The sequence below is a fragment of the Henckelia pumila genome, chromosome 4 (genome assembly GCF_033568475.1).
Source record: "Henckelia pumila isolate YLH828 chromosome 4, ASM3356847v2, whole genome shotgun sequence".
Lineage (NCBI taxonomy): Eukaryota > Viridiplantae > Streptophyta > Magnoliopsida > Lamiales > Gesneriaceae > Henckelia > Henckelia pumila.
In genome coordinates this window covers 232,325,247-232,338,405 of record NC_133123.1, presented here as the reverse complement: position 1 = coordinate 232,338,405, position 13,159 = coordinate 232,325,247, and the positions used below count along the sequence as shown (strand labels likewise).

The 13,159-nt window shown below is 34.6% G+C and overlaps 1 protein-coding gene across 1 annotated transcript; it reads left to right on the top strand.

Moving 5' to 3' along the window:
- The first annotated feature begins 3,649 nt into the window (after positions 1-3,649).
- LOC140862906 (uncharacterized) lies at positions 3,650-12,792 on the top strand. Its single transcript, XM_073265936.1, has 2 exons — positions 3,650-3,940; positions 12,364-12,792. Exons 1-2 carry the CDS (start codon positions 3,650-3,652, stop codon positions 12,790-12,792), a joined length of 720 nt encoding a protein of 239 aa, XP_073122037.1.
- The last annotated feature ends 367 nt before the right edge of the window (positions 12,793-13,159 follow it).

Here is a 13,159-nt window from a genome sequence, read left to right as displayed (position 1 = left end):
TATTCCAAACTCAATACTTCAAATTATAGTTTATAATTGCACTCCATACCACTTTTGCTTATTAATGTATTTTCTTACAATATTACCCCTACTTAATTATTCCATATTTTTATTAAACTAATATACTCTTTCATCAATCATTCAATCTTACTACTTATTTACTTTTCCATTATATTTTATTTATTTAATTTAATTTAGATCATTTCAAACTTTTAATTTCTTTGTTCGTCTTTCACTTTCCTTAACATGGGAGAATAAATGATATTATTGAAAGTTTATAGTTTGTTGCCGATATTCAGAAAATAATAAAAGTAGCATCGCAAAGAAATATTAAATTAAAGAAAATTCTTATGTAGATTGTTGTTACTCTCAAAAAATAATAAATATTTAATCATTCAAGTAAATTTTTATTTTGGACTAATTTATCGGTTTTGAAATTTAAATTAAGTTGAGATTTTTCTGAAATTTTTAATCAAAACATAATGGTGATAATATCAGAAAATTTAAATATTCGTGTAGATAATTTCAATTTTTAGATTTGTCAAAAAAATTGTATTAACAAGTGATTAAAACTTCAATGTGAAATGAGCCACATTTTGTTTCTTTTTTTTTTTTTTAAGAATAAGCCACGTTTTTGTTGTTCATATAATAAGTTCACAAAAATATAATTTTACATGCAATTAAGATTACTTAATTCTAATTAATTATGTTGTATTAAATTTTTATACTTAATTTTAATTAAAGTTTGAAATATTTTTTTCCAAGTGACATGTTAATTTCTTTTTGTCGTTTTTTTCATGCACATATTCTAATTTATAGATTTTTCATACAACTCAAAATATTTATCAAGCAATTTTTCAAAGAAATCACCACACTTTATTTATAAAAATGTTCAAAATTTATGATACATCTTAAGATTGCAAATAAAACTTAATTTGTAAATCATTAATCTATTGCATTTTAAAATCTTATGAAAAATAATTTTGATGAGGAAACGTGAGATGTTTTTATAACCCATAAATGTAGTGATTTTTTTTTTTGGAGACACACACACACACATATATATATATATACATATATAAATATATATATAAAGAAGGGTATATTAGCCTTAAAAATTATAGAATAATTCAATGGGGGTAATTTTGTAAGAAATCACAATAAATGTTAAAATTTGAGTGTGTTTATAAATTTTTGGAGTGTAAATATAATTCTCCTTCTCAATGACGTAATTTTAATACTATTTGCTTGCACTCATTCTATTTAAGGTTGTTTATGTTTGGACAGGTAGCATGGCGATACATCAATGAACAAGGATCATGAGAGGTTGTGAAAGAACTTTAAATTTAAATGTTTTGAAGAGTAGAGAATTTTCAAAGTTTATTACAAGGAGTCTATACATAGATTATAGAATAGAATATTTCCCTCTTAGCTCAAATATGTTTCCAATGACTTATATGCTTTGATTTTTTTTTCCGTAGATGTTTGTTATGTTGCATTCCTTTTCGAAATTAGGATCATGATTTACGAAAAATTCATTGTGTTTATTTTAGATTGATTTTTTAGTCAATTTTTTGTACAAGTTTATATTGTCAACAGTTATGGCATTTCAATTGTGAGGCGTCACATGTGCTTCGATGACTAATATATATTTAAAATATAAATTATACTTTTGTTTTGGCATGTGTTATATTTAATTATTTTGAGTTAAAACTTGACTCGACTTGAATTATTTAAACTCTTGTGTGAAATAAAAATCAAATATATATTTTAATATTGTCTATAAACTAACATTTACTAATACATATTTAACACATAATTAAATTATTTGTCTTAATTATTTTATTTTTATGCTTTAAAATAATTATCAATAAATCTTGCCAATTAATTAGAAAATTAACATTGGGTCCTTACACTATTGACCATGATTCATGATGATGATAACGAACCAATTGCACACATTTGAATTTTAATATAAACAAAAAAATTACTCCAAAAAAACAAATGTATCCACGCATTGTGTGCCAGGATCTTTGTTATTTTAAAGGAGCATCAATGCATCATCGTTAAGAATATATATATTATGTAGATAATGGAGCATAACTTGTCCAATAACATTGGAAATTGACTTGAAAATTGGAATCTACGTTTGGAGTAGATAATTTTTTTATATTAATTTGCTCAAAACTGATTTCGGATAAATGAAAAATTAATTATTTAATATTGATGTTCAAGGCTCAATTGATGCGTTCTGGGAGATATCAGACTTGTTGCACATGAAAAGTTCAACACTTTATAGAAATTCCTACATATATATTGCTATATATTATTGACTAATTAAATAAATTTGAAGTCAAATCCAAGGTGAGAGAGATGCAACGCACTGACCGAGCCCGAGCCCGATGAATGCAAAGAGCTCATTGATGGCGTGTTTCGCACGTGCACATTGTCGCAATGAGCAATGAGGGGCTTTTATGCTACTTGGAATGGTGAAAGATGACGTGGTGGGTTGTGACATCTCATGGAGTCCACGTGAGTGTGGATTTGGCGTATGATTGGATTGTTGGAAAAAATGCTGAATGAATTGTTGGAATAAAATGGCATGAAATGGGCTTGAATTACTTGTTCAAAAGGCTTGTATACTTGTCCAAAAAGCTTGTCCCAATTGATGCAAAAATTTGAATTTGGTGAAATAATTTGGAGGAAAAGTTGTCCCACATTGAAACATGTTCAATGTATTGTTATAATCCAACATTGGATTATGGGATTGGGCCCTTAGGGCACCGATGTTTTGTAAAGGGGCAAGATGTAATCGATGCAACAAACACACACGCGCGCGGCCGGCCGGCGAGGCGAGGTCTTGTGATCAATTATTTTTTTTGGATAAAATTTGGTTCAAGAATAATATTTTATTATTTTTGTGAGTGCGATCGATCGGTTAAAACTAACCGACCGAGCACAGCCCTCGTCTGCCGAGATAGTAAGTTTCATAAAAGTGGGCGCTCGGTCCGCTAAATTTTACCGACCGAGCACACCATGGTTTGAGCGAGACAGAATGTTTACCAGAAGAGGGGCGCTCGATCGGTCAAAAATAATCGACCGAGCGCGCCTTCTACAGTCCAAAAAGCTGCATCTTTTTCTGGCCTTTTTCTGTCATTGGTTGCATCCTTACGCCATAAATCGTGTATTTTGGAGTCATAGTATATATATCTGATAACATGAAATGATTGAATATCAGATTTCTCTGCAAATTCTTCCCTCTCTCTCTCACAAAAGAAAAAGTTGATACATATTTTAGTTCGACGAAGATCGAAATATTTGTTGTGCTGCTATATCTCGATTGAATAGTCGTTGTATCTTAGAGACGATTGCCGCCAATGTTGAGCACTGTTAACGGGCAATTTCATCTTGCGGATAGAGAGTTTCTCTCGCCTCAACTTTGTTAATCTTTGTTGCTGCTGTTGTTGTTGTTGACGCACTAATTTTCAGAATTCGGAGTACACCCTTATAACAATCGTAAGACGAAATTTTGTATTTCTTGGATTCTGAAAATGTCTACCGTATCATTCACTCCGCTCTCTTCCGCCCCCGCATATGGAGAAAAGCCGCCTAAGTTTTCTGGTGCCGATTTCAAAGTTGGCAGCAGAAAATGCTCTTCTCCCTTACCACATTAAATCTGTCTAGATTTCTGAAGGAGGATCCCCCTATCGTCGTTGATGGCGATTCTGACACCCAAAGGAGGACCGCTGTTGATGCATGGAACCATAGCGATTTCCTATGCAGACACTACATCTTGAATGGTCTTGATGACACTCTCTATAGTGTCTACTCCTCTGTGAAGACGGCCAAGAAACTCTGGAATTCCTTGGAGAAGAAATACAAAACTGAAGACGCGGGAATAAAGAAGTTCGTGGTTGGCAAATTTCTGGACTTCAAGATGGTAGTGTAACGCCCCAAAATTATCTTAATGGACTTTATTTGAGATAATCAGAGATTTTAGAAGTCGAGGGCCGATTCGATTTTGATCAGGGACTAGAATGCAATTTTTGGAATTTTTAGGGACTAAAACGCAAATTTGGACTTAAATAGATATTTAAGCAAGCTTTGACTCTCCTTTTTTACTTCATCCTTCCCCTCCAAGCCGTCTCCCTCCATTGAAGGCGTCTCCAAAGCTTTCTAAGCTTTTTGATTTCCATTTTAGCTCGATCCGTCCGTTGGAATTTATTTCTGAAGGCAGATTAGCGATCACGACTGCGAGAGCTTCGTTCTATAGTAAGTTTTTCTTCAATCAACTAGACTTCTATTTTTGGATGTTGTTAGAATCGATTGAGTTTGGAGTATGATGATCTTGGCAGAGTTCTGATCGTTATTCTTTGTTAGTTTTGAAATAGAGCGTCGTTCGGAATTGTTTTGATTTTTGGAAGATTATTTCGAAATTGGAGATTTTAGATTTGAAGGATTTGAATTATTTTGATGATATTGAGATGATTATGAGTTTATTGAATTGATATCTTGCTGTCTGCGTTTCCGGTTTGATCAGTTGATAGCCGTTATGCCGTCAGTTTGAGTTTTGGACTTCGTTCAATATTTTGATCGTATCGAGTTTGATTGCGCTTTTGGATGTCGATATTGATCCTTATGACTTCTTCTGTTAGATTGAAGTGAAGTCAACAGAGCTGCGAGATAGTAGCTTTGGTCAGATTTGAAGATTGAAGTCGGTACAGTATCGAATTTCTTATTTTATCAATCGAAGAAGTGTGATTGTGTTTTGAATGAATTTGATTGGATATTGATTATTATCCTTATTATTGATTTCAGATTGAAGTGCCTTCGAAGCGAATAAGGTAAAAGACGACTTAGACTTGAATGGAACGATTAACTCGAATTCGACTTGATTCGAATGTTCCGAAGAAATCACATACTTGCATGATTGAATGCTTAATTGGAATCATGATTGAATGTTTATTTGGAAGCATGATTGAATGATTATTTGAATTGATGAATGAAAGCATGATTGAATGCTTATATGAATTGATGATTGAAATGATATTAGAATGCATGAGATGACATATGCATTCATATTGAGCCTTCATTTCAATTTGATTAGACGATCTAGAGATTGTAGTTGAGTGACCTGGTTGGAGATTTTATACCTTGTCAAATAAACTCTCTATAATGCTCTGGAGTCTAGAGGATTAAAATATGCCTCGTCCACCTCGAGAGGGGAGTTCGGTGTGATTTTTGGATATTTTAACCTTTGGATCCCAAACCGAATAAAGAAAGAAAGAAGAATTTCATTTGATTATCTGAGTCTGATAATCCAGAAGTTTTAAAGACATGCATATCATTTTAATTCAGTACTTGGATTAATTACTTGAATTCTATCTTGATGTGATAGATATATGGAAGTTGATATATGTCATGACTTGATATGTTTACTTGATTTATATCTGAAGTTGATATATGACATGGATTGATGCATGTCTTGATTGATATGTTTGATTGATATGTTTGATTTATACTGCATGATAGTCTCTTTTACTGGGAATATCAATTCTCACCGGATTATCCGGCTGTTGTCTTTGTTTGTATGTGTATTTGGCAACATGTGGGGCAGGATCGAGTCAGAGACGACAGGGATAGAACGAGAATGAAGATTAGAAGTGAGACTTCGAGTTAGAAATGGAAATGCATGCCAATCTAGTTTATGTTTTGAAATCATGTTAGAATTCAAATGTATTGTATTTGATTTTGATGTATGGAATATTATAATCGATTATGAATGATGAGTATTAAAGTTTGTATGTTGATTGCATGTTGTTGAATTCAGAATTGAGCATGTTAGATTGATATTGGATTGAGTTGGAAAAAGAATTTTGAAAGAAAAAAAAAACAGAGTTTTCTGGGCAGGGCATCTCGCTCGATCGGCAGACTCTTACCGATCGAGCGAGCACCCCTTTCAGCGAGGCAAAGGTTTTGATATTTTGTGCCCGCTCGATCGGTAAGATTTTACTGATCGAGCGGGGGTCCTATTTTAGTTTGGGCAAAGAAACTGGAATTCTTGTTCGCTCGATCGGTAAGAATTAACCGATCGAGCGGGCACTGTTCATGAGCAAAAAAAATAAATAAATTTTTATTTGTTTTCCATCTTGGTTCTTGTATGATTTAGTTTGGATTATTAATAATTAAATGATTAGAATCAAGGTCTCACATTAAGTGGTATCAGAGCGATAAGATTCTTGGACTGAATTTAGAAGAGAGCGGGGTTGATTGAGTCTGCTTGAATTTAATTTCTCGTACGCGATTGATTAATTCTATGATTAAAGAATATGCGAGCATGATTTACGATTGAGAATTATTTGAATTACATGGATATGTGATTTAATTTTTAAAGCATGAATTAATTGAGATACGAACTGTTTTGGGTTACATTGAATACTCTTGAGATCGAATGAGTATGTCGAACTGAGGTTGTTGGACACCGGATAGATGTAATTGAGATGTAGTGTCCTAATCCTCTTGAATCATATTTTCTACTCGGCAAGTTTTGAACAAGATTCAACTAGTAGCAAACTCGATGGTACAGAATTTTCCTGTGACTGAACTGATGAATGTCACTCTGAAATGATGGAAGCATTGCTGATGAGATTTCAGTCTTTTAGCCTTCAACTCTAAGGAGTTCCGAGAATGAGTTTGGGTTTGAAAGCTGACTAGAAGAGATCGATCAGTTGTTTGATTCTTTTAAATTACACTGATGAACGACCGATTCAGTTAATGTTTACCAACTGCAAGGTATTGCGAAATTGGTGGATATCGAAGAAGAAAGCTTTAGAAAAACAAGGTTTGATCGTTTCGTAGAGTTTGTTTAAATCCAAATTTCTGCGACAGACTTTAGTACTTGCTCGAGGATTCACAGACTCTAACTGCTCTTGAAGATGATGAAACAGTGCATTAACCGAGTACAGAGCAACCGAGTTGATTTCAGATTGTTACCAGATTCGGATCCGAGATGATAGACGAGTGGATTTCCTCCGGTAAGAATTCCTGAATTAAGAATTTCTTTCTTATTGTTTGTTGATTACCGTTGGTTACAGAAAGGTGCGGAGGAATGTTTGATGTATGCAGATAATGTCTTCAATCAGCCCGTGTTGGTTGTTTTAACAGAGATGTTAAGTTTGCTGATGTTGTTCTAGTTGAGATTCCAGATTTGCCTCCGAGTCGAGAGGATGAGTTCAGCATTGATTTTTTAGATTAGACATCGTCGACAGATAATCTGTAGGGAAGAAGTTTCAGAGACTGAATTCGGAATGAGGTACGACCAATTTGAATTTAATCGTACAGATTGAGTTGGAATTGCATCTGCATTATTTATGAGTCCTTTGAACCGAATCTTCCAGAGGTTTGTAGATGAGTTCTTGAGTATTCTTATCGATAAATCTTTTATCCTTCGAAGATCCGTATTGATCTTTCAGATTCTTTAAGAATTGTTCGCAGATTTGCATGTCGATCAATTATGATATTCTTTTGACGTCTGAATCTCGTGAGACCGAGTGGTATTTTCCTCGATCTTTTCTCTGGGAAGATGGAATTTTATTGAATACCTCAAGACTAGAGCTGTTATGAATTGATCTGGATCGACGTCCTTATCTGAATTTGAAGATTCTTTGATTTAGCGAGTTCTACCGCGAATCCTTTGAGAAATTCTTATTGTTGATTAGACGAATACTCAGCAGGTTTTTGCTCTTCTGTTCAGTTGTATCTTTGATGACCTATTGGTGCTTTACACTTCTTCTTATTGAGTATTGAGACTTATTCTTGTTTAGAAGAAATCCTTGTTATCTTGAACATCGAAGAAGTTGAAGACGTTCGAGATGCAATGTTAGTTTCCGATTTGAATCTCACGGAGATCTTATTGCTTGGAAGATCTCAGTAATCTATTCTGATCTTGGAAGATAGAAGATTTGATTGTCGCAGTCTGAACTGATTATGAGTTGGGAAAGAGAGTTATACAGGGCGATTAATCTGACTGCGAATTTTATTGTTATCCGGAGAACTGATGGTAACAGCTACAATTTTAATTTGTATGATCTGATCTTATTTTATCTACTTCAGTTTTTCTCTTTGACAGATGATTTTTGCACTTCTGATAGAGTCTGGAATAGATGGAATGTTTATCTTGACTCCTTCATTCGACTTCGAATCAGAGTTGATTGAGAAGATTGAGAACGTTTTGGAATCTGATTCGACCTTTCAGAATCCGATGAAGATAGAGCAGATCAGAGTATAATTTGAGTTTCAGGTTTTTATTGATGCCTTATTAGCGAATAACTTTTGTTGTGCCAGATGTTTCGGTTTGAGACAGAGTATCAAGAGATTTGCACTTTGAAGTTTATTCAGAGTTCTTCCATATGATAGGAAGATGTTTGATGAATTGGGGAATCAGATCGAATAGAGGATGATGAAGCGTGAAGTTCGAAGTAAGGCTTCTGATGTTTGAACTGTCAGTAGTCAGAGAGAGAGCGATCCGATTTTCTATTGTTCAGTCTATTCTAATTCAGAAGGGAATTGAGATCGCATTTTGATGATTTTCGTAGCAAGGCTACTTGGTTGAGTCTGAGATGAGATGTCACCTGAGTATCGTTGATCGAGTGATGGAATACTCTGTTAAGAATTCGCGATTCTAAGAATTCTTGTTTTATTCTGTAGATTGACTGTTGTTACAGAATAGTATGAACGAACTCTCGAAACTTTACAGTTAATGTATTGAATTGTAACGTGAACTGGTTGATGTGCCAATGGTTATGGAACAAATGAAGTTGTTTGGAATGAACTTCTAGATTGGTCCCGGTTGTCAGAACGAGTTCGACACTGATTTGAGATTCAAATTTTTTATCTACAGGAAGTTTGTGAAGTGAGCTTTCTCAGAAGCGTTTCCGATTGAGGTATGACCATTTTGAGCTTTTGACAGGCCGTTTGATTTGAAGAATACTCCTGTATTGTTGAAAAATTTTCTGTTGACCGAATCTCTCAGAAGTATGAGTTGAAATTAGGAGTTCTTATTGATGATTCTTGTTTTCTGGATGTGAGAATTGTACTGATCGTTCAGAGCTTCAATATTTTCAGAATTGTACGCCGATCAATTGTAGACTAATCTCGACGTTTGAAATTCTGATTGAACCGAATGAATTTCTTTGATCTTATTATCTGATGATGGAATTTCTGATTTTCCGCTCTTTGTATTCTGAGTTTCAGTACTGATGATCTTGTAGTACTTGGTTTTCTTCTTATTGAGATTTTTGATTTGAATCTTTTTAACAGAAGGAGCGAATGCAGCAACTGATGTTTAGAACCAAAGAATTTGTTCTTATTTTATCTACTGTCTGATTTTGATTGACAGATAGATAGGATCCGTTACAGTTTTTTGTACAGAATGATTTTTATGAAGAACAGAGAAATGAATATCTTGTCAGAGGTTGTCAGATGTCATGAATTGCCGAAGTCTGTTAGTTTAGACTGAGATCCTTGATGCATTGTCCTTTCGGCATAGACTTCAAAGAGAAATTTGTTGTTGAATTCATCTAATTTCGATTCGATACCCTCAGAACAACGGACAGCAAGATCAGATGAGTCGAACTTTAGAAGAATTGCATTGAGTAGTAGTGCTCGACTTAGCACTAGTTGACAGAAATTCTTGATGTTTGTGAAAATTTCGTGCAACGACAGAGTTTGACGAGTTATTGGAGGCACGTTATAGAAGTTGTACGAGGAGAGATGAAGATCTCCTTGCTTTTGTTATGAACTTTTTGTGTCACAGGAGTTAGAACGAAAGAAGATTCAAATTGTGGCTGAGTTTAGAAGAATTTTCTGACAAGGATGAGATAACTTTTGATAGACGGACGGAGTGTTGATGAATTATTCGACTAGAGTTTCTGACTTCTCTGATTGATTGAGATGTCGAGCTGTTGAGACAAACGATTCAAAGTTTGATTGGAAGAAGATTCTGGACATAGTTTCGAGATGTAAATTCTTATTGCAGTCCTTTGACTAGATCCTCAACCTTGTGATAGAACAATGATTGATTTCGAGGACGAAATCGATTCTTAGAGGGGGAGAATTGTAACGCCCCAAAATTATCTTAATGGACTTTATTTGAGATAATCAGAGATTTTAGAAGTCGAGGGCCGATTCGATTTTGATCAGGGACTAGAATGCAATTTTTGGAATTTTTAGGGACTAAAACGCAAATTTGGACTTAAATAGATATTTAAGCAAGCTTTGACTCTCCTTTTTTACTTCATCCTTCCCCTCCAAGCCGTCTCCCTCCATTGAAGGCGTCTCCAAAGCTTTCCAAGCTTTGTGATTTCCATTTTAGCTCGATCCGTCCGTTGGAATTTATTTCTGAAGGCAGATTAGCGATCACGACTGCGAGAGCTTCGTTCTATAGTAAGTTTTTCTTCAATCAACTAGACTTCTATTTTCGGATGTTGTTAGAATCGATTGAGTTTGGAGTATGTTGATCTTGGCAGAGTTCTGATCGTTTATTCTCTGTTAGTTTTGAAATAGAGCGTCGTTCGGAATTGTTTTGATTTTTGGAAGATTATTTCAAAATTGGAGATTTTAAATTTGAAGGATTTGAATTGTTTTGATGATATTGAGATGATTATGAGTTTATTGAATTGATATCTTGCTGTCTGCGTTTCCGGTTTGATCAGTTGATAGTCGTTATGCTGTCAGTTTGAGTTTTGGACTTCGTTCAATATTTTGATCGTATCGAGTTTGATTGAGCTTTCGGATGTCGATATTGATCCTTATGACTTCTTCTGTTAGATTGAAGTGAAGTCAACAGAGTTGTAAGATAGTAGCTTTGGTCAGTTTGAAAGATTGAAGTCGGTACAATATCGAATTTTTTATTTTATCAATCGAAGAAGTGTGATTGTGTTTTGAATGAATTTGATTGGATATTGATTATTATCCTTATTATTGATTTCAGATTGAAGTACCTTCGAAGCGAATAAGGTAAAAGATGACTTAGACTTGAATGGAACGATTAACTCGAATTCGACTTGATTCAAGTGTTCCGAAGAAATCACATACTTGCATGATTGAATGCTTAATTGGAATCATGATTGAATGTTTATTTGGAAGCATGATTGAATGATTATTTGAATTGATGAATGAAAGCATGATTGAATGCTTATCTGAATTGATGATTGAAATGATATTAGAATGCATGAGATGACATATGCATTCATATTGAGCCTTGATTCATTTTAATTTGATTAGACGATCTAGAGATTGTAGTTGAGTGACCTGGTTGGAGATTTTATACCTTGTCAAATAAATTCTCTATAATGCTCTGGAGTCTAGAGGATTAAAATATGCCTCGTCCACCTCGAGAGGGGAGTTCGGTGTGATTATTGGATATTTTAACTTCGGGATCCCAAACCGAATAAAGAAAGAAAGAAGAATTCCATTTGATTATCTGAGTTTGATAATCCAGAAGTTTTAAAGACATGCATATTATTTTAATTCAGTACTTGGATTAATTACTTGAATTCTATCTTGATGTGATAGATATATGGAAGTTGATATATGTCATGACTTGATATGTTTACTTGATTTATATCTAAAGTTGATATATGACTTGGATTGATACAAGTTTTGATTGATAAGTTTGATTGATATGTTTGATTTATACTGCATGATAGTCTCTTTTACTAGAAATATCAATTCTCATCGGATTATCCAGCTGTTGTCTTTGTTTGTATGTGTACTTGGCAACAGGTGGGGCAGGATCGAGTCAGAGACGACAGGGATAGAACGAGAATGAAGATTAGAAGTGAGACTTCGAGTTAGAATTGGAAATGCATGCCAATCTAGTTTATGTTTTGAAATCATGTTAGAATTCGAATGTATTGTATTTGATTTTGAAGTATGGAATATTATAATCGATTATGAATGATGAGTGTTGAAGTTTGTATGTTGATTGCATGTTGTTGAATTCAGATTTGAGCATGTTAGATTGATATTGGATTGAGTTGGAAAAAGAATTTTGAAAGAAAAAAAAACAGAGTTTTCTGGGCAGGGCATCTCGCTCGATCGGCAGACTCTTACCGATCGAGCGAGCACCCCTTTCAGCGAGGCAGAGGTTTTGATATTTTGTGCCCGCTCGATCGGTAAGATTTTACTGATCGAGCGGAGATCCTGTTTTAGTTTGGGCAAAGAAACTGGAATTCTCGATCGCTCGATCGGTAAGAATTAACCGATCGAGCGGGCACTGTTCATCAGCAAAAAAAAATAATTTTTTTTATTTGTTTTCCATCTTGGTTCTTGTATGATTTAGTTTGGATTATTACTAATTAGATGATTAGAATCGAGGTCTCACAGGTAGACTCCAAAACTGTGATGAGTCAAATGCAAGAGATACAAATCATCTTGCATGACTTATTGGCCGAAGGAATGGAAATCAATGAACCATTCCAAGTCGCGTCTATCATTGAGAAGTTGCCTCCACTGTGGAAAGACTTCAAAAACTACCTTAAGCACAAACGTAAGGAGTTGAAACTTGAAGATCTTATAGTGCGACTTCGTATTGAGGAGGATAACAGAAATACCGAGGCCAAGTCACATAAAAAGATGATGGAAACCGAGGCCAAAGCAAATCTGACGGAGTCTAGTATGAGTAAAAAGAGGAAGAGACCCCATGATGGAAAGCAAAAGAGAAAAGCGAAGAAATTCCAAGGAAAGTGCTACAACTGTGGCAAACCGAATCATATGGCAAGGGATTGCTGAATTCCAAAAAAAAAACAACACAAATCAGAAACGAAATCAATCAAATTTTGTTGAACAAAGGTATGTACCTTTAGCAATTTCTGATATTGATTTAAGTGCCGTTATTTGTGAGACCAACATGGTGGATAAACCGAGAGGATGGTGGATTGATACCGGCTCTACGAGCCACATTTGTGTCGATAAAGATATGTATTCCACCTATGTCACTGTTGGGGATCAAAAGTTGTTCATGGGAAACTCCGCAACGTCTGAAGTTGTTGGAATGGGAAATGTGGTATTGAAGATGACCTCGGGCAAAGAGGTGACGCTCAAGAATGTGCTGCATGTGCCAGATATTCGGAAGAACTTAGTTTTGGGTTCTCTCTTG